This window comes from Thamnophis sirtalis, unplaced genomic scaffold, assembly GCF_051295495.1.
Source record: "Thamnophis sirtalis isolate CommonGarterSnake01/CBP01778 unplaced genomic scaffold, rThaSir2_p1.2 scaffold_14, whole genome shotgun sequence".
NCBI lineage: Eukaryota > Metazoa > Chordata > Lepidosauria > Squamata > Natricidae > Thamnophis > Thamnophis sirtalis.
In genome coordinates, this window is record NW_028261394.1 from 20,241,471 (window position 1) to 20,268,331 (window position 26,861).

The following is a 26,861-nucleotide window of genomic DNA, read 5'->3' on the forward strand; positions in this document are numbered from 1 at the left end:
AGCTTCACTCATCCCTTCCTAGGGATCAGCAGTCCACAGAATATCCTCCCTCACTCTGTAGGTGCCAAGAACAACCAACACGTGGGTTTTTTTTAGAGTGCAGAAGAGGGTGGGGGTGGGGTTTCAGGTCTGGAGATGTTGTGGTCCGCCAGCGGAGCTGTTGACAGATTGGGACAGTGAGGAGGTTGGGGAGGAATATGGGCCAGTCCTGGAGTCTGGGAAGGCTCTGATGAGGGCTCTGTGTCGGAGGCAGACAGGGAGCCAGGGCCGTCTGACAGTTACCAGCTGCCTTTGGAGTCAGACAGCAGTGAGGCAGAATAGCTGGAGCCTGTTCCCAGTGTGCGCATGCGCAGAGTTGCCAGACGAAGGGAACAGCTAAAGAAGAAGGGTCAACTTTGGAGTAAGGCCACAGGTGGACGATGAACGGCGCCTCCCAGAGGAAATAAAAGAGTAGCAGAAGGAGATTGGAGTTTGCAGGAGACAGTTAGTTTGATTAATTAGTGTGAAGATTTGTTTGTACAGCATTGTGTTTGGAAGATACCGGCCTGGCAGCTCTCCAATCCTGATAAGGTCTGTGTGTCGGGGTTCCAAATAACATCCAAAATTAAATCAGAGTCCAAGGCAAAGTATTGCTCAAAGTTGCAATTTATCAAGAGAGCCATGTTGGCACATCTGGGAAAACCCGAATCTGAAGACTTTCAACCCAGTTGAAAATTCAAGATCCTGCCTCCACCCACCCACAAGTCCATCACATGGTCCAATCTCCCACTGCTCGTGGCACGACAAAACCGCGCTCGACTAAGTCGCGCCCGATTAAACCGCGTCGCTGACGTCATCAACAGGGCGACAACAGCGAGTGCAGAGAAAGAAGGGCGCTTTAAATAGCGCTATGAAAGCAAGCCGATTCAACTTAAGGTAAGGGTTAGGTTTAGGGTTAGCTTTAGGGTTAGGTTAAGGGTTAGGTTAAGGGTTAGGGTTAGGTTTAGGGTTAGGTTAAGGGTTAGGATTAGGTTTAGGGTTAGGTTTAGGGTTAGGTTAAGGGTTAGGGTTAGGTTTAGGGTTAGGTTAAGGGTTAGGGTTAGGTTTAGGGTTAGGTTTAGGGTTAGATTAAGGGTTAGGTTTAGGGTTAGGTTTCGATTTAGGGGGGTTAGGTTTAGGTTTAGGGGTTAATTTTAGGTTTAGCGTTTACAGTGTGCTTCTGTCTCCGCGCTGTTGTCGCCCTGTTGATGACGTCAGCTACGCGGTTTAGTCGAACGCGGTTTTGTGGTAGAACCCCCACTGCCATGCTGGCAGTGCCACCCATCCACTTCCGTCCAGGTGCAGAGGTGCAGAGATAAAGAATGACCTTGAAAGAAAAGAATTTTATTTTGACATCATCACATTCTACTCCTTACTATTCCCCCTCCTAATTCCCCACTAATGAAACAGCATAGTAAAATAGAATATTAGTGTGCCAGGCCAAAGATCCCAAAAGGAACCAGCCGCAGGCCTGACACTGTGCTTGTAAAGTCCCCCTTGAAAGTCTGTTTGCCGGGACTTTGCTGAATGTGAATGAGAGGAATCCACGTGAGCTTAATACAAAGGGGTTTTGTTGGGACAAGGAGTCTGCTTTGTGATTTTGTGAAGCCCAGGTCAGAACAGGAGATGGCATTGGTCAGGCTTGTTCAAGGACCTTGTCGAACTGGGATGTGGATGGCGGAACTGTCTTGGCCCTCCCGGAACCGAGTGGCCTTTGATATCATTGATGGTGATCTCATTCTGGATCGACCGCAGGAAATCAAAGCCTGGGAGGCAGGATCTGTAGTGGCCCTCCTGCTCTCTCTGTCCCCTTCCAGTTGGGATCGGAGGAGGGAGAGGATTCAAACTGAGATGGAGAAGCCTCACTATGTCCATCTCACTACGTCCTGAGCTGCCCTGGTTGCCATTTGGCATCAGGTGCAATTCAAGGCACTGTTCTCACCTCTCAGCCCGGCCTGATCCAGGCCTTGGTGTTTGAGGGGCTGCCTGTCTCTGCCCTCCTGGTTGCTCCCCCAGGGCTGACTGGTTTTGGATCCGTCAGTAGAAAAGCTGCTTCTAGCAGAATTCTGGAAGGGATTCTTCTGAGCAGCTGCCCCTTTCCTTTGGAGCAGCCTCTCCTGTCCATCTTGGCCCGCTTCAAGCAGCCCCTAAAACTCCCTTCTCCTCCCCCCCCCCCCAGACCTTGAGTGAGGATTCATTGGGCAGGCTAGGAGATCACATTCAGATCTGGAATGTATATTGTTTCCTGCCATGTTTGTTTGTAAGTTTATTTTTGAACGTACATACATGTGCCTCTTTAATTGTTTTGGGGTTGGGCAGTCCAGATAAACTGACCGACAAATAGCGCAAAGAAAAGGTGCCAGTGGATTGGGCCTGTGGGGTTCATGAGGTCCTTTTCAGCTTGCCCCACGGAAGGATTACCCCAGCTCCTCTCCCGCGCAGACCCAGAGAGAGCAGCCCCAGGAGGGGAGGTGGGGCAATCACACTGCTCCGGCCCTAAACTTCAGCCCAGGCAGAAGGCCTGGGCTGCCTTGCGTGGCCCCCATGGCAGAGCAGACAGGGAGGGCTTAGATCGGCTCTCTTGGGCCCAGAATCCAGGGGCTGCGGTGGAGACCCCCTTCTGGGCACAGAAAAAGAGGGTAGGAGGGTAAGGATGGAAAGGGCAGCTCCAGCCAAGGGAGAACAGGGCTTGGCAGGGACCAGAGGGGGCTTTGAAATTGGGATGAGCATCTTCCGTGCTGAGCACAGTCACTCTCTGCTTTTCCTCCTTCATCGTCTTGGTGCAGATCCGATGACTTCTGGCTTTGGGCCATGCAGGGACTGTTGCCCTTTCTGTATCAGAATCGCTCTGCCCAGGGAAGCTCAGGTATCACTCTGGGGGTCCCAAGACTCCGGCAAATCCGTGTGCAAGAAGGTAAGTGGGAAACGAGCAGGTTTTTGTCTGTTTAGTGGTGAGCCCTGATGGCGCAGTGGCTAGAATGCAGCATTGCAGGTTAACTCTGCCGACTGCCAGCAGTTTGATCCTGATAGGCTCAAGGTTGACTTAGCTTCCCATCCTTCTGAGGTCAGTAAAATGGAGACCCAGATTGTTGGGGTCAGTATGCTGACTGTAAACCACCCTCTAAGCGGTTTATATACTGTATATACTGTAAAGCGGTATATAAAACTAAGTGCTATTGCCATTAGTAATTGTGCACCATGTTCCAGATGTGGAATAGAAATAATTGGTTTAAGAAACAAGGGTAGTTTCCTCACTGCCAGTGTCTTATTTTGTGTGTCGTCTTCTACCAAAGCCTTCTTTGGTTTACACAGGTGCTCCAGATTTTATCTCTCCCGCTCTATGATTTCTTGACCATGAATCTCCCATTTGATTCCATCAATATGGAGCCTTTCCTGATATCTGGACTGAATCAGAACATGCTTTCTTATTTAGCAAATTTCCACATCACTGTCTCACCAATTGTACTCTTACAAATTTGACAATTTACAAATAAAAAGCATAAAAAGAGATACATTTTTTAAAAAAAATCAAAAGCAGAGTTAAAAGAGTTAAATACTGTATTTTTCAGTGTATAAGACACCCCACTCCCCCAAATAGCATGGAAATGTTGGTTATAAACTGAATACAGCTATTTCTGGCCTTCCGAAGTCCTGCCCCTGCATCCCATTTTTGCAAAAACTCCTCTGTTTTTGCAAAAAACCGACTCATCTTCCATCCATTTTTTGCAAAGATGGCGTTTTTGCCTCCCCCCAGCTCTGCTGAAGCCTTCAGAGTGCTGCTGGGGCCCAGGGAGGACAAAAACTGTTTTTTCTTACTTACCACTTTGAAATCTTGGTGCGTCTCATACACTGGTGCGTTTTATAGTCCAAAAAATACGGTATGTTCAGAATTGCAAAAGTCGAAAAAGGTGGAGGGAGCGGCCTCAAGCCAGCAACCGCCCCCGGGGTTGCATGCCACTCTTAAGAGGCCCAGGTTCTCGGATCCTTTTCCTCTGGGCCAGATGAGTGGGGTGTCCCACCTCTCCTTTAGGGGCACTCCCAACCTATACAACCCTTTGTCAGTCCCATTAAAAGACAAATGGACACCCCCACCCCCAATGCTGCACGCTCTCCTGTCCATGGCTGGAAGAGCAGAGTTGAGAATCATAAAAGAGGTTCGAGAGAAAAAGGCCTCCTCAGGAGCATCGCCCAGGCAGCTAAGCAGGGCCAGACCTGGCTAGGCCCTGGAGGAGGAGGAGGAGGAGGAGGAGGAGGAGGAGGAGGAGGAGGAGGAGGAGGAGGAGGAGGAGGAGGAGGAGAGCAGCAAGAAATCTGAGAGAGTCCCATCTGGGAAGTTGAAAAAACACTTGGGATGAAAACAACCACCAGGCACTTCCGGTTAGGCATTGTTGCCAAGTAAACAACACAAAATGGAGTGTGACTTGATGACCAAAACCAAGTTTGCTCCGGTTGCCACGATTCAACCTTTAGACACCTTTGGCTCTCGTGACGGAGTCTTCCTTGAAACAGTTGGCTTGATGGTTTTGTCTTTGGAGAAGGCAGCTCTGGATAGAAGCCCATTTGAAGGACCAAGCAGAGAAAACATGGCGCTCCCTTCTCCCAACAGGGTGCTTCAATTCGCTGGAAGAGGTTCTCAGTGGGACAAAGAGAAGATGCGCTTTCAGTCCCAACAGCTTTGACACCACCAGCTACGCGGCTGGCTGGAAGAGCCCCTCGGACACCCTGCGGCCACTCTGGGCCTACTCTCCCCCTGACCTGGCTGGGTGAGTGGAGCCCTTCCCTTCCCTCCCTTTCTCTCCCCCACATTCTCCATTTTGGTGTGACCAGTTGCATTTCCTTCAGACTTACCTGTGGTCGGCCTCTTCTCCAAGAGCTCAGCACAGATGGCATCTTAGTCCCTTGTCCAGATTTTCCTCATGCAGGGAGTCCTTGACTTACAACAGTTCATTTAGTGACCATTCAAAGTTACAACGGCACTGAAAAAAGTGACTTATGACCGTTTTTCACACTTACAACCAATGCAGTCATGTGATAAAATTTCAGATGCTTGGCAATTGGTTCATATTTATGACAGTTGCAGTGTCCTGGGTGTATGTGTGATAAATGATGCATCTTTTTTTTGAAATAAAGTTTTTTTCCCAAAACAAACAACACATAAAATCTTCCTTTTTTACATACTGTAGAAAGTGTATCTGTTGCTTCCAAAAGACTTACGTGCATCTCTTCCACAGTCATCAAGCATAATTTATATTAACTCGTATTTTAACTCAGATATTTATACATGTTACCATCATCATACCTCCATTTTCATTTGACTAGTTGTCTAAATGTCCTTCATCATAAAATATACCAAGATTTAATACATAACCACATACTGGCATTTCATTTACTATTTCTAAAATCCTCCAATGACACTAAATCCTTATGTCCTATTCTAGCTAAACATCCATAATATTTAATAACAAAGTTTTCTATCCTTCTTTCCAAATCACTGTTTACAATTTACATCTCATTTCCTTATATTGTACCCATACATATATATATACATTATTATCATTATCCCTCCTTTATTTGACTATATCCTGCATCATATCATTTCCCCCTTAGTAATCAAGGCTTAACTGAATCTAACTTAATTCTCTTTTTTATTATTATTATTATTATTATTATTATTATTATTATTATTATTAATAACCTTTATATATAATCCAAAAGGGTTTCTAATCTTCCTTTCATGGGTGCCATTCAATATTCATATCCAGTTATTACTTATCATAACACTACACATTGTATACATTATTATCATTATCAATTATTTATTTAACTATAACTATTATCACTAAATTTCACTAAGTTTAACTAGTTTTAAATTATACTCTTCCATCTATCAACCTGTATCTTTCCAGTAACAATCAGTGTCATATCTTCTGCCATTTGTGGCATCAGTCCTCTAATCATCTCCTTAATCAGCTTTGTATGGACTCCTCTTAGCAACTCTTTGCTTATAAGATCTCTCATGTAGTTTTGATGCCCTTCTTCTGTTTTCTTAATCTGCTTATCTTTGATTGTCGGTGGTGTTATCAAAACTATTGCTAATAAGGTTTCTCTCTTTAAGTCCATAAATTCTTTTATTTTTTCCTCTTCTGTATCTTCCCATCTGGGGTACATTTCCCCTCCATTTAATTCCTCTTTCAGTATTCCACTCTTTCCATTTTCAGAAACAAACCAATCACCATAAGTATCAGCAATTTTAATTTCTTTATATTCATTTTCCTCTTTGATTTTTTTGGATTTTAACCACTTTTTCCATTTGATGAACATCTTCAACTTCTCCGTCATATTTTACTGTTAGATGCACTAAGTAATCCAACTTCTTCTCCATCCTCTCATTTGTATTTGATAATTTCTGTATTTCTGAGAATATATTTTGCAGATTTAAAACTTCTTTCTGGTGTTGAAATTGTGCCATGATTTTCCAGCTGACAAACACTGCTACTCTAGCTTAGAAGGTTTTAACAGAATTATCACAATAACATTTCACCTTTCTCTGGTTAAGAATCTACTTCAAAGGAACAGTCTGTGTGTTTTCCTTCTTCTTCTTATCACTCTCTATAAACAAGCTGTGAGTCCTTGAAGTGCCAAACTAGGATAATCAGTGAAAGAAGTATTTCGTTTCCAATACACCAACATCTAGCTTCCGAGTAGCAGTGTTACAATGTTAGAATGTTACCACTTCTTTGTTTCTTTTTGTATCTTTCTGTATTTAAAAAAAAAAAGGTCTGATTCTTAAATGAGTTAGAAAAATACTCACAGTAATGAAAGAGGAAAGTTTTAGTCCGTAGATTACAGAGAAGAGTCAAAGAAAAAAAAATAGAAGAAGGAAACTTAATCCGTTCATTTTAAAAAGCTTGCATAAATTCCATCTGTAAAGATAGCATTTAAAAAGTAAGATAACCCACTGTTCAAAACCAGACCAAATTTAATTCCGCCGCTTATTTCTTCTGTTCCCCAATTTAAATTAATTTTAAGGTTTTTTATAGGCAGTCACTTTTAAAGCAGTAAAAATTCCTCACCAGCTGAAAACACGTTCTCTTTCTGTATCCTTCCGTTTTGGAGCCGCCCCGACCTCATCAGCCATTTGGCTGGATTTTTTGTCACCGGCTTGCAGAACTTCTCTTGGATCAATCAGGGACTTTGCGATGTCTCTGTGATCAGCAAGATGTATTCTTCCTGTTCACCGTCTCTATGGGACGGTATAAGTCCGTTTGGACCACCCAGAGACAAACGTGTTGACTGTGATCTCAGAGCATTGAGATCGCACATCGTGTCGTCACGACTTTGGCTCCTCCCATTTTCTGTGATGCATCTTTTGTGACCTTCTGACAGACCAAGTCAATGGGTAAGTTAGTTAACTGTGTTAGTTAACTGTGTTAACTAACTTAATAACTGCAGCAATTCACTTAACAACTATGGCAAGAAATGTCGTAAAGTGAGGCAAACTTCACTTAACAAATGTCTCACTTAGCAGCAGCAATTTTGGGGCTCAATTGTGGCCGTAAGTCAAGGACTATCTGTGGTGACAATGGGGTGAGAGGGTTTGGGGGCTGTGTGGAATGCAGCGTCAGGATTGGACCTTCAAGAAAAGGAAGGAAGCGTCTTTTTTGCCAACCCTTTTGGTTCAGAGCAGGTCAGGGAAGGTGGCAAGCGGCAGGCAAGAGTCACAAGCAAAGAAGAAAAGGCAAAAAAAAATTATTTTGAGGATTCTTTTTTTAAAAAAAAGAGTAATCTGACTTTAGTAGGCTACCTTGCTTACTTCCTCCCCACCCCCCACAAATTTGCTTCTCTTAGAAATGAGCAAGTAATTCATGCTTGTAGTATATGAAAACTTTTTTTCTTGTACTTTTCAAGAATTAGAATTTAGGTAATACATTGTGAGAGGTAAACGTATTTACTTTTGTCCAAGTTGTACATTTTAGCAGTATGAAGATCTTCAAACTAGATCTGTTTTATTAAAAACTTCAGAACACTGGGGGGGGGGGGGGGGAGGCAGAACTTTTAGGACAAAACTGCCCAAAAGCCAGTCTTTTGAGCTTATTATGAATGGAAAAGTTTACAAACACCTGGAAGGGAGCTAGAGCAGAATCCTGGGATGCCCAGAAGGGGCTTTTCCGGCCATGCGTGACCCTTCTCCTCAGCCTCCTCTTCCCCCTTGTACTTCAGGGCCTGGTACTGGGGCTACCTTTCCATCTATGACAGCGGGGGTTACATCCAGGAATTGGGAACGACTCTCCAAGAAAGCAACGCTTGTCTGCAGGGCCTCCAGCAGAACAACTGGATCAACAACAGGTGGGTGAGGAGGGCAGGAGAGACCCAAGAGGGAAATCGAGGCAGGTTGCACCTCCCCCCCCCCCAAAGCTCCTTGCTTTGTGGTATTTTGACCTGTCTTTCCATCTGTTGCAGGAGCCAGGCAGTCTTTCTGGAAATGAGCCAGTACCACCCTGTACTGGACCTCCATACTGCCATCACGCTCCGGCTGGAGTTCCCGGTGACAAAACACTCTGTGCCAGCTGTGACCGTCACTCCCTTCCCGCTGCACCCCCTTGGCAGGAGGGTGACCCTGCAGCTGCTCATGATGGTCAGTCCCAAAGGCCTCCCTGCTCCTCCTTCCTTGTAGAGGGCAGACTGTTGTAGAGGGCAGGGCCAGGACTAGCAAATGGCATTTTTGGCCCAAAGAGACTCCCTAATTCAGGGGTGAAATGATACCGGTTTGGGCCTGTTTGCCCAAACCGGTAGTAAAAAAATACTAAAAAAAGTTTTTTTTAAAAAAGTTCCAACGGTCACACATCACAAAGCCAAAAACAGGGCTGTGGGGGGGGGTCCGTTTTTGCACCCCTTAAGCCTACTAGGCCAAAAATAGGGGTGGGGTTGCTGAGAAAGAAAGAGAGAGAGAGAAGGGAGAAAGAGAAAGAAAGAAATAGAGGGAGGAAGGGAAAAAAGAGAGGGAGTGAGGACCACAAATCTAGCACTAGAGGCAACTTCAGAGGATACCTTGAAAGAGCACAGCAATCCAGGGCTGGAAGGGGCCTGGAGGTCATCTAGTCCAACCCCCTGCCCCAGCCAGACATTGTTAAAGTGAGTTTCTGTCTTTTGATCCCCCCAGTCACATGACCCACAGCCACAGAACTGGTAGTAAAAAAAAAATAGATTTCACCACTGCCCTAATTACTCTGGGCCACGAAAGAATGGAGGGCCTCTGATTGACAGGAGGATGAAAAAAATGGCAGCAACTCTCTTCATTGTCTGAACACTTCCCAGAGAATGACCCACTGGGAACCCCATATTAAAACAACCCACCTTACGGGTGGCCAGCATTTGAAAACAACATTTAACACGGCTCAGGATTGAGTAAAATGGTTTGGCTGAGATTGGTATATATGTGGGACTGATTGAGGTTGATTGTAGGGATGATACTGAAATATGATTTTATCTTATTTCTATATATCAAGTTATTGTATTTTACTCCAATGTCATTTTAAATTGTCTTTGTAGGATTTTATTAATAATTTGTACTTGGAACTCTGCGTTTTGATAGGGCCAATATTGGCTAATCAATAAGCTTAACTTTCCAGAGAGCCCATGTTTCTACTCAGGGTGCAGCTCCAAGAAGTGACAGAAGGTGTGGAAGGGACTCATCCGGGTATGGCCACCCCCACTTTTCCTGGGAGCTCACCTGTCCTCTTTCTCCTCCCCATCCAGGTCCTCCTTATGATCTTGGTGGTCTATTTCGTGGTCTCCGAGTCTCTTGCCATCAAGAAGGAAGGCAAGGCCTACTTTGCCCTCCTCAGCAGCTACGGCCAGTGGCTGCTCATCCTGGCCACCACTTGCACGGTGGTCGTCCACCTCAGCCAGGCCGCTCTCGCTGAGCGGCAGTGGGCAAAGTATCTGAAGAACAAGCGGGCCTTCACCAGCTTCTACCCGGTGGCATCTCTCCACGTGGCCTTCAGTTGCCTGGCTGCTTCTCTGCTCTTCCTGCTGACAGTCAAGGTAGGAACAGGTGTCCATCAGGAGGGCCCTGGAATCAGTTAGGAATTCCAAGTTTCCTTGTTAGGAGAGCTTCGGAAAACACGAAGGAACAAATTTGTGGGTGTGACAAGGAGCTAAAGCTTTCTCAGTGGATTAACAGGATTGGAAAGGACCATGTAGATCATCTAGTCCAACCCCCCACTCAAGCAGGAGAGCCTAAGCCATTTTTGATAGATGGCAGTCCAGTCTCTTCTTGAAAGCCTCCAGGGATGAAGCTCCCACAGCCTCTGAAGGCAACTTCTGTTCCATTGGTTAACAATCTGATTGAAACTCTGGAAAGACTGCAGAGAAAGGCAACAAAGATGATTAAAGGCCTGTAGACTAAAACATAAGAAGAACTGGAATTGGAACGTCTAGTCTAGTGAAAAGAAGGACCAGGGATGACATGATAGCAGTCTTCCAATATTTGAAGGGCTATCATAGAGAAGAGAAGGTCAACTTATTTTCCAAAGGACCAGAAGGCCAGACAAGAAACAATGGATGGAAACTGATCAAAGAGAGAAGCAACCTGGAATTAAGGAGAAACTTCCTAACAGTGAGAACAATCAACCAGTGGAACAGAAGTTGCCTCCAGAAATCGTGGGCGCTCCATCACTGGAGGTTTTCAGAAAGAGACTGGATTTGTCTGAAATGGTAGAGGGTCTCCTGCTCCAAGGTCCCTTCCAGCTCTATTTTCTGGGCTATTCTATGTTAAACCACTGTGTTTGTAGCTAAACGATTGAGGATGTGAATTAGGGGCAGCTTTGACCGATTAAGGCAGAAGTGACACCGGAGCAGGACTCTCAGATCCCCATCCACTCAAGGAAAGGCTTCTGGTCTTAAACTGAGCTGAGGTTGCCCCAACTGATCCCCCACAGAGGCAAAGGCCAGCCCTTGCTCAGCCAGCCTCCCTCTCTGCTTCCCAAAGGCTTCCCAGCAGCTACGCTTCATCCGACAGTGGTCCACCTTCTGCAAAGCTTTGCACAAATCAGCCGGGGAGCTGCTGGGCACCAGTTTGGCCTTCGCGATCCTGATGTTGGCGTACACACACCTCGGATACCTGGTAATGGGGGAAACCCTGAAATAGGGAGGGGTGGGCTGAGAGGACATTGTCCCAGCAACATGTCAGCAACTGGAGGGAGAGGAGAGCTGGGCCCCTTCCTCTAACCTGCCCTGTGGAAGCCCCTTCCCCTGGTTTGACCCCCAACCTATGCCAACCATTCCAGGGACTTTTTTTTACCATCCTGAGCAAAATGCCTCGTCTTCCGGCCAACTGGAGGGGATCCATGCAGTCTCTTTTCTAAACATGGTTTCTTCAACCTAGTTTTACCAAAAGAGAGCTGGTTCTCCTCCTTGACTACCATCAGCCCCGTTCTGCAGGAAGAGACGTTGACATTGGTTGGGATGCTTTCCCAGAGCAGGTGGCAATCCCTCCCCCAGGCTCCCCCTAGACTCGGTTTCAGCATTTCATTCTCAGCTGCCTTATGAAAAAACACCTGTGGGATAAATGCTCTCTCTCCCTCCCTCCCTCCCCCCTCTCTCTTTCTCTCTCTCTCTTTCACACACACACCATTTGAGGGTCAATGGGCCTTCAAATGTTTGCACCCCCAGCATAGGATCCCTGATGCCCATCTTTTCAAATCCATTCTTTGGGGAGTTCAGTGGATCCTAAATACAATTTTGGGTGAACCAAGCTTGTTCTTAAATCTGTAAATACAGATAAAATTAACATTTTTAAGGCTATGAAGCCCATTAACCCAGCTTTAACAGAAATTCTAATTCTCTAGTTGAGGGGTCTCCAACCTTGGCAACTTTAAGCCTGGTGGTCTTCAGCCCCCAGAATTCCCCAGCCACCAAAGCAAAGCAAAGCTGGCTGGGGAATTCTGGGAGTTGAGGTACTCCAGGCTTAAAGGTTCCAAGGTTGGAGACCCTTGCTGTAGTCCATCTTTGAAATATCCCCGAAATGCTTGCTTGAAAAATAATATTCTTGAGCCTTTGACAGCGATGCGTTATAGCATCGATTTTATTTCCATCGTGGATTCCAAGGGGTGTTTTTCTCATTCATACCCATGCCAGGAGATCTTGGGCGGGGTGTGTGTGTCAAAGTCAGCCATTTTGTGCCAGACGGTGCAGTTAACAGTGAGTGCGGATGGGCTGCTGCTCTCTGCAAGCGCTGGACGTCTCTGTCCATTTCTGAGTGGGGAAAACAGGGTTCAAGGGCCTTTTTTGAGGTCTTGAGCAGTGTGGAGGCTGGGAATCCACAACACCAACACCCCCATGAGGCCATTTGGGCTTCAGCTACGCAGGGAAGGAGAGTCCTGAGCTCCAGGCTGCCTTCCTAGACAGACCTTTCTGGCCAGCCGCTCACCAACCTTCCTCTGTGTCTGCACAGCTCTTCTCGTCCACCTCCGAGGGCTTCTCCGGCTTCGGCCGAGGGATCCAGCTGTTCCTCACCGGTCTGCAGAGTGGCAGGAGCATCCCGGGACCTGCAGGGCTCCCCCACCTCCTCTGGGCCAGCTACATGGTGCTGCAGCTGTGGTGCCTCTTGCGGCTCTTCCCCGCTGTGCTCATCCGTCATTACCGCGAGACCCGCTTTGAGATGTACCGGCCAGCCTTCGAATCCCAGGACTACGAGATGGTGGAGCTTTTCCTTCGGAGGCTCAAGATGTGGATGGGATTCAGCAAAGCCAAGGAGGTGAGTGGGGGGTGGAAGCCTAGGTCGGGGGGGGGGAGCCTCCGGGGCTCTTGGGCTCCTCTTGCTGGCCTGGCTACTCTGGCCCAGCTCAAAAGGGAAAGGAGGTCTTCTCCTCAGGTGGCACTCTGGTCTTTGGGCTGCTTTCTCCAAGGAGGAACCCCGTCTCTGGAGCGACAGCAATTTAGCACCTGCCCAAATAGCGCAAGTGGTGTGATGGGGGGGGGGGGGGCTTTCTAGCTGTGTGGGAGTTGAAAATCTCACCTCCGCCACGTAAATGCTGTTCAGTCTTTTAGCAGTCAACTGATGATGTGGCATCCAGAAAGGCACCTGGCCTTCTGCGCCTGCAGGGACAGGAGGCCCGGATCACAGGGTAGTCCAACGGTACTAGTGAAGACCCCATCCCTTTTTTAGGAGTCTTACACATGTGAGGCATGCCAAAGGGACAGGGTGTCAGCATTCCAAATATCATCCAAAATTAAATCAGAGTCCAAGGTAGAACTTTCCTCAAACTTCCAATTTATTAAGAGAGACATGTTGGCACATATGTGGAAAACCCGAATCTGAGCTTCCGGGTTTCCCCACCCAGTTGAAAGTTCAAAACCTTGGCCTCACACCCACAAGTCCATCCCATGGTCCAATCTTCCTCTGCCACTCTGGCATCTCCACCCATCCACTTCCGGTCAGGTGCAGAGACGAAGATTATTTTGACAACCACAGATTCACATTCTACTCCTTACTATCCTCCCTCCCAATTCCCCACTAATGAAACAGCATAGTAAAATAAGAGTGTGTGTGGCAGGCCAAAGATCCTAAAAGGAATATAACTGCAGGCCTGACCCAGGGCTCCTTCCATTGAGCTCTAAGGGCTGCCATCACGACTGTTTTGATATTGCCACCAACCTAGATCCCCCCTCGTGATCTGCCCTTCCCTCAGTGACAGCACTCACCTTGAGGGATCTCCCCCACACCCGCCCCAATGAACCTGCATGGAGATCAGGAGGGTTTTAGGAACGGCTGAGACATTTAGGGCTGCCAAATGTTTTTGTTGCCAAGTGGACTTTTTATGCAATTTGGGAGTGGCTTAAAATTTTGTTTTATTGGTTTTGATTCAAATCCAGTGGCACAGATGTATCTATGGGTGTCTGTAAAATCTGCTTTGGAACCAGAAGGCGCTTTAAACCATCTTTTGGTCAACCAATGAAAAGGTCCTGGACCATCAGGCAGGGTCCTCTGCAGTTGTGCTCCCCTCGCCGCTTCCTCTCGCCTTTGAGGAAGAGCGGAGTCGAGGCCGGCCTGCCAGGGCAACCTTGACCTCATGGCTTCTGGTCTGCTCCCTCTCCACACAGAGTCAGACCAAGTGCAGATGCTGGCAGCTGAAGGCAGAGACTCCCAAGAGGGCAAAACAAGAGCGAGTAGATAAGGGGAAGGCAGGGGATTTTCCTAAGCTTCACTTTTAAGCCCCTGCTTTGGCCTCTTTGTGTGAGGCTAAAGTTCTCCCCCTGTGCCATGTGCATTTCATCACCATTATGGCTCGCATAATTTTGCTCTTGGGGAAATGCAGATGGGGGGTACTTAGAAGCCCTGCTGAGTCTCCAGGGCCCTCGGGTGGGGCTGGGACGAGTCCCACGGCTGAGATAGAAATAGCAATAGCACCTAGGTTTATATACCGCTCCACAGTGCTGTTACAGCCCTCTCTAAGCAGTTTATAGAATCAGGCTTTTGCCCCCAACAAACTGGTTCCTCCCTTTACCCGCCTCGGAAGGATGGAAGGCTGAGTCAACCTTGAGCCGCTCAGTATCAAACTTTTGGCAGCGGAGTTGCAATAAAATGTAATACTGCATTTTAACCACTGTGAAGGGAAGGAAGGAAGGAAAAAAATAGCAATAGCACCTAGACTTATATACCGCTTCACAGTGCTTTGCAGCCCTCTCTAAGCGATTTACAGAGTCAGCCTCTTGCCCCCCCCCCCCAGTCTGGGTCCTCATTTTACCTACCTCGGAAGGCTAGAAGGCTGAGTCAACCTTGAGCCAGTCAGTCAGGATCGAACTGCTGTCATTGGGGGAAGGAAGGAAGAAAGGGAAATAGAACTAGCACTTAGACTTATATACTGCTTCACAGTTCTTTACAACGTTAACCTCTTGTGTCCCCAACAATCTGGGTCCTCATTTTACTGACCTCGGAAGGATAGAAGGCTGAGCCAACCTTGAAACTGGTGTGACTCAAACTGCCAAATTGCAGGCAGCCAGCAGAAGTAGCCTGTAGTACTGCATTCTCACCACTGCGGCTCATGAGATGCTTCTCTTCCCACAGTTCCGCCACAAGGTCCGCTTCGAAGGAATGGAGCCGCTGCCCTCCCGCTCCTCCAGCCAAGATTCCCGGTCATTGCAGGGAGCCACCCCTAGCGCTGCCTCCGAGAGCTCCCGGGCTTCTACTTCCTCCAGCCAGCTGGACGGACTCAGCCTCGCCACCAGCACCTGCGACAGCATGGAGTTCGATGTGGAGATCCAGCAGCTCCTCTCCCTCCTGCAGATACTGCTCGCCCAGTTCGACCGGGTGAACGGAGCAGTCGAGGAGGTGTACAGCTTGGAGTGCCGGTTAGAGAGCAGCCGGAACAGGCAGGCCAGGCAGAGGGGCAGGCTGAGGGCCGAGCAGCCAGCCAGCCTTTCCCACCCCATCCGCACCGCCCCCGCCTGCTTGTCTTCCGAGCCGGGCCCCAGCAGCCGGCGTGTCCTTCCCTCGCGACCCCTGAGCAGCCCTGCGGCCTTCCAGGTCATCCACAGCGGCCCAGGCCCTCTGCTGATGCCACAGAAGACGCTAGCAGCAGTAACCAAAAGGAAGCGGCCTCTGCGGGCCAACAACCGAGTCCACCCCACTGGCAAGTGAAGCAGACGGGAGAGGCTTCTATTGCAGCCTCAGGCTCCGTCTCTCCAGTGGCTTCTGGTGGTGGCTGCAGGTTGGCTCTGGAAGCCGCCGGCACCAACTGGCACGACGGAGCCACAGCCTTCTGTGATGCTGCCAGGTGGCACAGGGCCTTCCCCGAATTTTGGCTTCTGCAGAGGCTGAACAGCTCTCTCCTGGTTCCCAAGCTGGGGGAGGAGGGGTAGGATCCAGAAAAGGTAAAGTCAGGTGTTTGGTGAACACACCTCCATGGAGAAGGACTCTTGGGGGGAGAGAACAGAAAAAAAGTGTTATATTTCACAGAAGCTTTACAGCAAACAAAACCAGGTTTGTGTGTGTGTGTGTGTGTGTGTGTGTGTGTGTGTGTGTGTGTGAGAGAGAGAGAGAGAGAGAGAGAGAGAGAGAGAGAGAGAGAGAGAGAGAGAGAGAGAGAGAGAGAGAGAGAGAGAGAAGAGAGAGAGAGAGAGAGAGAGAGAGAGAGAGAGAGAGAGAGAATGAATACGTATGTTTTTAATGCAACCTTTTCTTTTTTTGGTAACTCTGCTCAAGGGAGGAGCTCAACAACCATGGCTGAGCAATGCCCAGGCTGAGCCTGGAGTGGAAGGACTTTTATCCCTGAGCGGAATCGGAGACATTGGCAGATGGGCTGGAGAAGAAGCTGGACTTTGGAGACAGAAGAATGTGGGGCGGAAAGGACAAATCCAGCAGAATGGAGTAGCCACTCCAGTGTATATAAATCCAAAGAGAGAGTCGGGCCGAGATTTTTTTAAAAAAAGGATCCCTTATTTTTGACCAATGTGCGCAGTTGAAGGCTCCTCTGCCAATCTTGAAGACGGCAACAACCGTTTCATGGGTCTAAAAACTAAGAAGTTTGGAAAGTGGGGAGTTAGCCGCGTGGAGAGGACCTGGGAGCTGGTTTTCCCTGGGTCTCGTTCCCTCGGCCGTTCTCCATGAAGGTGTGGTTATGTGTATTAGGTTGCTTGCGTCATTTTATTGTTGAGGAACACGATGGTTTATTTTTATATGGTTTGTTTGTGTGAATGTATGTTTTGAGTATGCATGAATGAATATATGAATATATCTATATATTCATTCGCATGGTTTACTAGTTCTATTTACTGCCAGCACTTTAATCTATGCTTGCCTTAGCTACCAATGACACATGCAACTTTTAAAGAGCAGGATAATATATCATGGAAGCAGTATTTTTGTTTCTTGTAGATCATAATTTAAAACGGGCCACTGGACTATGACCATAGGTGGGCCACTTGTTCTCATGTCTTCAAGTGGACCCACCTTCCTCCCCCCCAGGACCCCCAGGGGGGTGGCAGCCTAGAAATACTGGAATTGCTCCGATGCTTGGCATCTAAGCCAGTAGTGGGGAATTATGGCCCCTTTATGACTTGTGGGCTTCAATTCCCAGAATTACTGACCCAGGAATTCTGGGAGTTGAAGTCCATAAGTCATAAAGGGTCCATAGTTCCCCACCCTTGGTCAAAGCGATGTGTTTGCGTTCCTGGTGCACACAAACCGTTGCTTGCAGATGCTGAGCAGTGAAGAACAAACCCATCAACTCGTCATCCATCGATTCTAGCTCCCAAATCGGAGCTCGGCCACCTTGATGGCCAGGTGACTATTGCAGGCTGGGCCCTGCATGTGCCTGGCCACCTTGCTCTCTTCCAAGTCCCACGAGGACTAGGATTGCGAGAGGCCCGTAGGGAGGCCTGGGAACCAGCACAGGTGGCTACCTCCACGTCATTCCCTGACTTTCATTCAGGGAATCCCTTCCATTTGAATGCTGCGGCCGGTCCGTGCAGGAACTCGTCTTTCTCCTTTCTTGCGACAAACCCCCATCATATTCCAGTGGCCGGTTTAATGTTATGTGTATTATAAGTAATTTATATGGGATTTTTACAAGAGGAAAAAAATGTATATTTTTGTATGTTTGCTGTTTTTATAGCAGTGGTATTGTGCTCACACGTGTAGATGGTAGTTATTTAAGACAAAGTGACATCAAAAGCCTCACTTGAGCATTGCTGGTGTGGGGGGCAAAGCAATGTGCGGGGTTTGCCAGAGGAAGTTCGGAGATGCCAGGGCAGGAGGCAGGACCTCCTGGCAGGGCGCCCACTGCAATCCCTGCAAAGGCGCTGCACATGCAACAGGAACCCCCATCCCAGGGCCCCCTCCCCAACTGCTTTCCCAAAACCTCACTTAAACAGCTTAGGTGACCTTCGCTACCCAAGAGTTGCAAGGAGGTGTTATTTCTTTTTAGTAGCTACTTTGGGGGCTGCATCCACCATTTCCGACACTCGGAAAAATGCATTTACCTGTTTTTAATATTATTTATGAGGGTGCTATTGTCAAACTTCATATCATATTCCAGATTGCTTTAGTAGGAAATAAATTTCCTACCTTCTTTGATGGAAATGGGAAAGAAGGTTGGTTGGTAAAGAGACAGGGAAGAAATTGGAGAGAAAAAGAATTTGTTTTTTAGATTATTTGTTGGGGCAAAGTTCTCTGTCTTAGCCATTATCAAGTAGGAAATGAGGGAAGCCATTCAGGGGCAATTGCTGGCCATCCACCTCCCCAGGGCTCAGTTGACATCCCTCCTGCCCTTCTTGCCATCTGGAAATGCAGCACCTTAATGGAGGAGAGGGCACCATGGGGCAACTATCGACCAGGGTCAGCCCAAAGCTGAAGGCAAGGTTCCCTCGGTCTAGTTAAACAACAGCTGGCTTGAGGTTGGCATCCTTTAAAGAGCACAGCCTAAAACAGGCCAGTGAATGGAGGATGGACAGTTACAGCTTGAGCCAGAGGAAGGGGATTTGACACTTGTGTTGGTCAGTTCTCGTGGGTTATTTAAAACGTTGGGAAATGGCAAAGGATGGGACAAGTTGAGGCAGGAGCAGGAGGTGAGGAGGAGGGACAGGAGGGGCCTAGTGCTTGGCTGCAGAGAGACCTACAAGAACAGGAGCACCACATTGGACACCCATCGACAACATCCCCACCTGGTCCCTCCTGCCAAATATAAAACATTGAATGTATATTTGGGCCTCTGCGGCCAGTTTCCTATTTATTCCTGTCTGAAATCCCACCCAGCAACACAATTGATCCAAACAGCTTGGAAAGGGCTTCTGAGTAGAGAGAATGTAAGAAGCAAGTTGTGCTTTGTGTTAAATTTGCAAAGAACGTATTTTTTTTTATACTGGTGAATTAGCTTGACAAGGTCATATTAAAAGACAATGGACTGCTCTGTCGGGTCTCTTCTCTTTCTTTTTAAACCAAGGTTGGGCAACTAATTTTTCCCAGGGGCCACATGAGAAATTGAGAGAAGGGCTCTATTGTCATGTGTTCTTCTTGTGGCACGTTGGCTGCCAGCAGAGCTAGCAGCAGAGTCAGACGAGGAGGCAGTTGAGGGGGGGGAAGGGGGGCTGGGCCAGCTTCAGAGCCTTTGGAAGGCTCTGATAAGGAAACAGCATCAGAGACAGAGGGCAGAGCCGAGCTCTTCCATCCTCCCCCAGGTGGAGAGCCAGCTGTCTTCAGGGCCTGAGCTGAGAGGGGGGGGGGGAGAACGGATGGGGTCCATGCCAGATGGGCGAAAGGAGAGGAGCAAAGGAAAGCAATAAGCCGGCTCTCAGAGAAAAGAGGTTCTAGATGCTAGCCCGCTCCCCCCTGGCTATGAAACAAACAGGAGGGGTTTGGGAGTGGCCAGTTGTCATAGACAATTGTTCGTTTTCTACTATACAGCAAGCAATTCGGATTCCTTGGCCAGAACCAGGTTTGTTGGGACTAATTAAGTTTGGGTTTTGTTTCTCCATATGAATAAAAGACTATTACTACCCCGTTTTTAAAAGGTGGTTGTTTTACTCACGAGTAAGCAGCTGATCATTACTTATGAAGGTGGGTCAGAACAGTTCTCTTCTATTTCCCATCAACCAGTCAGCTGCTTTATGTTTCAAAAGCTCCAACACTGCATGTAGGCCTCGGACTTGCTTTGTTCATCCCAAAGTCAACTTTAATTAGTTAAAAATTAATTAAAATTAACCTAAATATCCCCATCCTCCCCAAAAACAAAAGGCCAAACACAGTCCATTAAAAACCCCAAAGAATCACAATAGAAAAATACAGCAACAAGTCAGAGGAACATCTATGGCGGGTGTCTGCAACCTGCAGCTCTTTCATCCCCCTGCTGTGGCTCCCTCTCAGCTGAACCCACCACTGGCTGGCCTCACCCTCCCCTCCCAGTCAGACGAAAGAGCTTCAGTTATCTGGGAACCTGAAATGACTTTTGATTTAAATCATATGGTAAAAAGCATTCAAAGAAGAAGAAAAAACATCAGCAAAACAACAACAACCACCAACCCTTACCTCTTTTTGGAATTCAATGATTCAAGAGGGAACACATGCACACACAGACGAGAGAGACAGAGACAGAGAGAGGGAGATAGAGATACCTGTTTTTCACAGAAAAGAAAAAACTGGGAGCCACAAAACCTGGATAAGTGTGGCTGGGTGGGGTGTGTGTCATATGACTGGGAGGGAGTGACGTCGAGTTGGTCACACCCACCCAGATTTTGTGGCTCCCTGTGTGTTCTTTTCTGTGGGAAACGGGTCCCAAATGGCTCTTTGAGTGTTTAAGGTTGCAGATCCCTGATCTATGGGATGCCCACTCTCAAGACTCCTAATGAGGACTGTAATGCAGCATCTAGGACAGGGATGTGCAACTAGTTTTCATTGAGGGCTGCATCGGGGCAGCTCCATGGGCCACATCTAAGCATCCTGCGGGCTTGAAAAGGGCAACAGTAAGACATACCTGGACAGCCTCATCAGAAGAGGAAATGATAGCAAATTAGAAATGCGAGTCTATTGAAAAACAACCTGCACTAACCTAGTTCTTCTGTAGCAAAATAACAACCCGACTTCCCACAAGAGGAGCTGTGTAAGAACTTTATTCAGATTACTACAAATGCACTGCAACACTCCAGAACACCAGAAAAAGGAAACATGCTGTCTACAATATTGTCCAATGGAATACGTATCCACACAAATTTATCAAAAAAGTGCCAATCAAAAGAAGCTCTGAAAAGGCTAACATGATGTTTACATGAAAAACTTCCCTGTAACAATCCACACACTACAACCACATGGCATTACAATAGTACACAAACCAAGTAAAGCCCTCCGACACATCAAAGGTGCAGGTAGCCCTCGACTTCATGATCCAAAGATGCTTTTCAAGAGGGAGGTAGATTTTCTTCTTTTATGTAGGTGCAGGAAGAACCCCCTCTAACAATAGGGAGTTCTCTGGTATTTGCTCCCTGGGGATGGCTGAAGCATCTTCCTCCTTGGGATGCTAAGACATCCTTCAGCCTGCTTTAGGAAACTCCTCCTTTCAATCTTCAACAATGGGTTTGTGTGCATGTGTTGTACCAAGAGCGGATAGAACAGATAAATACCAATGCCTATTTGATTCTTTTCTGACTTTGTACAGGTTGTTCTCAACCTAATTCCACAATTGATCCTAGAATTTATGTTGCTAAGTGAGAAATGTGTTAAGTGAATTCTGTCCCGTTTCACAACTTTCCTTGCCATATTTAAGTGAATGACTGCAGTTGTTCTATTAGAAACAAGGTTGTTAAGTGAATTTGGCTTCCCCATTGACTTTGCTTGTCAGAACATTGCAAAAGGCAACCGTCATAAATATGAACCAATTGCCAAGCATCCAAATGTGAATCATATGATCATGGGGATGCTGCAAAGGTTGTGTGAAAGAGAGTCGTAAGTCACTTTTTTCAGTGCTGTTGTAACTTCAGATAGTCACTAAACAAACTATTGTAAGTCAGGGATTACCTGTAGTTAGCAATAGCATTTACACTTATAAATCTCTAAGCGGTTTACAGAGTCAGCCTCTTGCCCCCAACAATCTGGGTCCTCATTTTACCAACTTCAGAAGGACAGAAGGCTGAGTCAACCTTGAGCCTGTGAGAATCAAACTCCTGGCAGTGGGCAGAGTTAGCCTGCAGTACTGCATTCTAACCACTGTGCACCATGGAAAGGAAGGAAGGACAATAGCACTTAGATTTATATAGTGCTTCACAGTGCATTTACAGCCCTCTCTAGGCGGTTTAGAGTCAGCCTATCACCCCCAACAATCTGGCTCCTCAATTTATCCACTTCGGAAGGATGGAAGTCTGAGACCACCTGGAGCCTGGTGAGATTTGAACTGCCAAATTACAGGCAGCTGGCAGGCAGCAGAAGCTGCAGTACTGCATTCTAACTACTGCACCACTGTGGCTCTTAGAAGAATTACCTGCAAGAGATTTTCCCAGCCACCTTTTATATGAGGCAGTTACTTGAATTTTTCAGAGTTCCAGAAACCCTGAATGTACGTGTATGAAGATAACCTTCCCTGAAGATAGCAAGACACCTGGAGTTAAGGAGGCGTGTGTGTGTGTGTGTAATGAGCAGAAGGAATATCCTTGAGGAATAGGAAAAAAAGTGCGACCAAGACAACTATCAGATAAATGAAACCTGAGTCCAGGGCAGAAACATAACTGGAAAAAGCATCTCAGATGGGACCTTCCCAAGTTCTTCGCGGGGGGGGGGGGGGGGGGGGCTATTCACACTTGCCAAGTTCTGTGGTATTATAATAATAGAAGTAGCATTAGCGTTCATAACAAAGGAGTGGTGTGGTGGCCTAGAGGTGGCACTCTCACCTCACAATCAGGAGGCTGTGAGTGGAGGTACATGTTTCTCTTTGTCACAATGAGAATATATCTGCTGAAACAATCTCCGCATTGGTGATAGGAAGGGCATCTGGCCAGTAAACACACAACTCTATTCGGTTGCCCAAGACTCTATCGTGCAAGAGATTTATGGGGTCTTTAAAAGATGATTAGCGTCCATAACAAACATGAAGAGCTGAGAGTTGTGACCAAGGAAGCGTCCACATCCCCAGGGCCATTGACCAGTCAGGGGGAGATGTCCAGGTTAGTTGAGACGACTTCCAGGGAAGAAAGGTGAATCGAAGATAGTTTTTGGAATTTGTCGGCAACTCCAATTTTCATGGCAGGTTTGGCAAGCCACAGATCCCTCCTCCAGAGGTGGAAAAAGAGAGGGCCTGGCGGCTTTTGGGCCCAACCCATTTCAGAGTCTCATCCAAGGGTATCCCAGCCATGTCAAGCACTGGGCCTCCTGGGCACATGGAGCAGCTGAGTGGCCAGGCAACCGATCCTCCCCAGAGACCCATGTGAGAGAACCACCACTGTCAACATGATTGGTTGGGCAATTCAGACTTTAATATACATACAAGTAAAGGTCTACAAACCAAAGAGCACCTGTGCAGTGAGTAAAGGTTCCTACAATGTCTCCAATGGTCCCTGGATGGTTAATACCCAGGGGAGGTTCACAGGCCAACACATACAGGTGTGTGAGTGTGCCCACACACAGAGCCTGGAGCAACTTAAGCTGACGTCTAACATGCAGAAAGTGGCAGCACAAGAAGACAAAGAACGAAGACAACCTGACTAGGCTGCTTAACCTATTGGAGTGGGGGAAGAAAGCAAAGCCCTGGGAAGAGCTGAGAGAGGGTAGGGCAAGGAAGGGGCTGCACCTCCCCCAGGGACCGTTTGCACCTCGTTTGCCTGGCAGCTGCTCTCCCCCTAAGTAGCTAATCTCCCCAACCCAATGACCACACGGCCCTTTCCTCTTGCCCAGTTTCTCCAAAGTGACCATCGGTTGGAGGGCGCAGTTGCTGTTCCTTAGAGAAGGGTGTGATCTTGCCCTGCCAGCTCAGGTTACCCCACAAAAAATAGAAGGAGAAAAGATCCGCTTTGATTAACAGCCCACAAAACAGAGCTCTGGATTTGGGCTGCAGCCACTTCCACAACTGGGGCCTGAAGAGACGCCTTGACAGCATCCGAGGGAAGCTCCGAGGGGCTCCAGAACAGAACAAACGGCAGCAAGGCGGCTGGCCAGGACCTCCTCAAGGGAGGATTGTGATTGAGCGAGAAGGACCAGCCAGAACAAGAGCAGCAACCCACCCCGCAAACACAAGTGCTTCACTCTTCTGCTCAACAGAAGGAAGCGGATTTAGAGTGAAACCATCATGGAGCACATTGAGGGGAGCCAGGACAAGGCAGCCTCTTCCAACCATCTAGAGGAAACCAGAAGAACTTCTGGCAAGGAGGGCCTGGTCAGTCCAGGAGGGAGGATGTCACCACCAAGGAAGGTGGCCTGACTGGGAAGCTTTTGGCAGGCCTGCTGGCCAGCTCTGGAGCTAGTTGCCTGCAGGCCCACATAGGCCACGCCAGTCCTGAGCCCCCCACCAGAGGAGGAGTTTCTCAAATCTGGGTGAGGGGCAGGAATTTCTGGTAGTAGCTCTTGGTGACATCGATCATCAGCTCCTGCGTGCACTCAGGCAGCTCCCCCGAGAAGAGCCCTGCAGAAGACAGGAACATGAGCAACTCACCGGCCCTCCTGCCCCCCCCCCCGTCTCTCGCCCCCCACCCCCAGCATCTTGCCCCTTCCAGCTTACCTGGACAGCCAGAGAAGATGGTGAAAGGCGGGACCACTGTTTCCGGGGGCAACACTGTGTTGTCAAGGATTCTGCAGCAGTCTTTCAGCACACACCTGCGACCCTAAAAGGATGCCCAGACATGAAGATGTCACCTGCTGGAGCCTCTCGGATTCAAGAGCTCTGCTCTGCAGCATCAGGCCAAAGGGATGGAGCCAACCTTAAGTCCCTGGGGGTTTCTTAAGCTTAGCAACATTACGATAAGTGGACTTCGATTCCCAGAAATCTCACACTGGCTGGGAAATTATGAGAGTTGAACGCCACACATCTTAAAGTTGCTAAGCTGGAGAAACGGGGCTTTTGACAGTCTCTGTAATGTCAGCTACAGGCCAGGAAACTGAACTACCTGGAGAGCAGCCAAGATAGTCTGAAGACCAGGAGTCACCCTCACCCTCAAGCTTCAGGGGTTGTTACTCCAACCCCAGAAATGATGGACGTGTTGGGGCTGATCCACAAGAAATGGAGGGAAGCAAGGTAGAAGTGAGCTTGGAAGAAGCTCTAGGACAGCGGCTCCCAACCTTTTGGGTACAGGGACCAGTTCCCTGGAGGGAGGTTTCACCTGCTGTCTGCATCCCAGGGATGGGGCTTCACTTGCTTGCGTGGCCTGGCTTCTGGCAGGCTATGGACCGATGCCCGTCCATGGACCGAGGGTTGGGGGCCCTGATCTAAGCCACCCAACAGAGCCTCTGCAAAGCCTCCAAAGGGACCAAACAGCCCCTGACTTTCTTGTGCTTTTAACCCTGAGTGCTGAAGCCAGGATAGCCAGTCACACGGGATCTTGTGTTGCCCCACAAAGCAGGTAGACAAGTGTTGCTGCCCCCAGAGAGGAACCAGCTTGCTTAGTTAAGGGCCTCAAATCATGACCCACATAAGAAGTCAGATTTGAGCCAGAGAGTTCCTCATCCCCTGAAGCTGAGCAGCTATGCGCACTTACAATGACACAGTTCTTGCCTATGTGGACATAGGAGCCAATCTGAGCCGCATTGACAACACAATCCTCCTCAATGAAGACGTGATCCCCGATGTGTAGAGGGAAGAAGGCGACCCTGCAAAGTAAGGAAGACGGGAGCTTCCTCAGCAGCCTCTCTTCCATGCTCAGCACTGAACAAAACCAGGCCAGGTGAGAGGGGGCAGAATGCAAGAATCCTAAGGGCCCTTCCAACCCCCAACCCCGCACTGAGGCCTACAACCGGCTGAGCTCTGGAGGATTCCTTTCCGCCCACCCCTCCCTCCCTCCTCAGTGGCAGCCAAGGCAAGAAAGAGCAAATGGAAATGGCAGGCATAGCCGTATGGGGGATTCTGGGAGTTGAAATCCACATCTTAAAGTTGTCATGGTGGAGAAATACTGCCCTGGCTTAGAGTAAGATGGGAGGCCAATAAATGTTATATTTATATGTATAAAAGCACATGCTATAACATAAATAGAACACGTTATATTTACATATAACATTTGCATGTTCTCTTTATGTTATAACATTTAGGTGTTTTTATACATATACTGTACATATATACAAAGATATACTGTATGTATATACGTATCTACACACACACACACACAGATGTACGCATATATACACATGCATGTGTATATACACACATATACACACACATTTATGCCAGAAACACTGTCTATATATACACGTATATATACATAGACACACATCTATCTATCATCTATCATCTCTCTCTTTATCCTGTCTGTCTGTCTACCTATCAACCATATACCTATCTACCTAGTGTATCTCTTTCTCTGTCTGTCTACCTACCTAGTCTCTCTCTCTCTCTCTCTCTCTCTCTCTCTCTCTCTCTCTCTCTCTCTCTCTCTTTCTCGGGGAGGAGGCGGGGGGGGGGGCGTCTTCCCTGCTTACCCTTTGCTGAATTTCTTGAAGGGGGGCCTGATGACGCTCCGGCTCTTTACCACGCAGTGCCGCCCGACGCGCACGTTGGCCAGGTCCCCCCGGATGATGCAGTCGTTCATGACGATGGTCTGCGGGGGTAGAGAGGCCCTTGCCGTAAGGCTTTTGCCCTTTCAACCCTCGCCCCCCCCCCATTCCCTGCCCCCTGCGGGGACCCTCCCTGCCCCACCCCCGCCCCATCTCGCGGGGGGGTTGGGGGCGTCTCTCACCTTGCCGTTGAGGACGATGTTCTGGCTCCCGCACAGCACCGACTGCCGGCTCACCTTGTTCCCGGAGGCCTGTCAGGGAGGCCCGCAGGGTCAACGCTCCGCCTCCACCACCACCCCATGACCCCTCCCCCCGAGTCCTCAGGACTCGCCTCCGCCCAACCCTCCCCCCCCCGGGAGCCCCCCCCCCCCCGCGCACCGTCTCGATGTACTCGGACTTGTTGTAGAGCATCTCGCCCAGCTCCATGGCGGCGCCCGGCACGGCCCGTCTGCGGGAACGCCCCCCCGGGCCTAGCCGGCTTCCGTAGCCCCCCTCCCTAGCCAATGGCCGCAGCTCGCCCGTCGGCCGCCAAATATCGCGGATTCCCATTGGCTGCGGAGCGCTTTCTTTTTATTTGGCGCGAAAGGGTTGCGCGCATGCGCCGCGGAGGCGCCCGGGAGAGCGAGGATGGAGGCTACTGCCTCGGCGGTTCTGACCCCGCAGCAGAAGG

At 48.4% G+C, this 26,861-nt stretch overlaps 2 protein-coding genes across 3 annotated transcripts in view; one reads left to right on the plus strand and one right to left on the minus strand.

Moving 5' to 3' along the window:
* PKD1 (polycystin 1, transient receptor potential channel interacting) overlaps positions 1-26,861 on the plus strand; it is a 216,338-nt gene that overhangs the window by 167,662 nt on the left and 21,815 nt on the right. The window contains exons 39-44 of the mRNA XM_087729000.1: positions 2,805-2,932; positions 4,625-4,781; positions 8,239-8,364; positions 8,479-8,653; positions 9,775-10,062; positions 11,009-11,143. Coding sequence (XP_087585126.1) covers positions 2,805-2,932; positions 4,625-4,781; positions 8,239-8,364; positions 8,479-8,653; positions 9,775-10,062; positions 11,009-11,143 — 1,009 coding nt within the window. The remainder of the gene's footprint in view (positions 1-2,804; positions 2,933-4,624; positions 4,782-8,238; positions 8,365-8,478; positions 8,654-9,774; positions 10,063-11,008; positions 11,144-26,861) is intronic.
* On the minus strand, positions 1,144-26,649 carry DCTN5 (dynactin subunit 5). 2 transcript variants are annotated; one of them, XM_087729001.1, is made up of 6 exons: positions 26,570-26,649; positions 26,374-26,442; positions 26,117-26,235; positions 25,183-25,294; positions 24,210-24,312; positions 1,144-1,345 (listed from the first exon to the last, which is right to left on the minus strand). In XM_087729001.1, exons 1-6 carry the CDS (start codon positions 26,615-26,617, stop codon positions 1,233-1,235), a joined length of 564 nt encoding a protein of 187 aa, XP_087585127.1. In that variant the 5' UTR covers positions 26,618-26,649; the 3' UTR covers positions 1,144-1,232. The 2 variants fall into 2 exon arrangements, with proteins under 2 accessions (XP_087585127.1, XP_087585128.1); XM_087729002.1 differs by lacking the exon at positions 1,144-1,345 and adding an exon at positions 20,604-24,113.

Excerpts from the sequence above, each read along its gene's own strand:
- DCTN5 (XM_087729001.1), bottom strand. The coding sequence starts at position 26,617 with ATGGAGCTGGGCGAGATGCTCTACAACAAGTCCGAGTACATCGAGACG. Across the intron at positions 26,443-26,569 it reads AGTCCGAGTACATCGAGACG|GCCTCCGGGAACAAGGTGAG; the intron begins GTGCGCGGGGGG and ends CCTCCCTGACAG. Across the intron at positions 24,313-25,182 it reads TAGGCAAGAACTGTGTCATT|GGTCGCAGGTGTGTGCTGAA; the intron begins GTAAGTGCGCAT and ends GCATCCTTTTAG.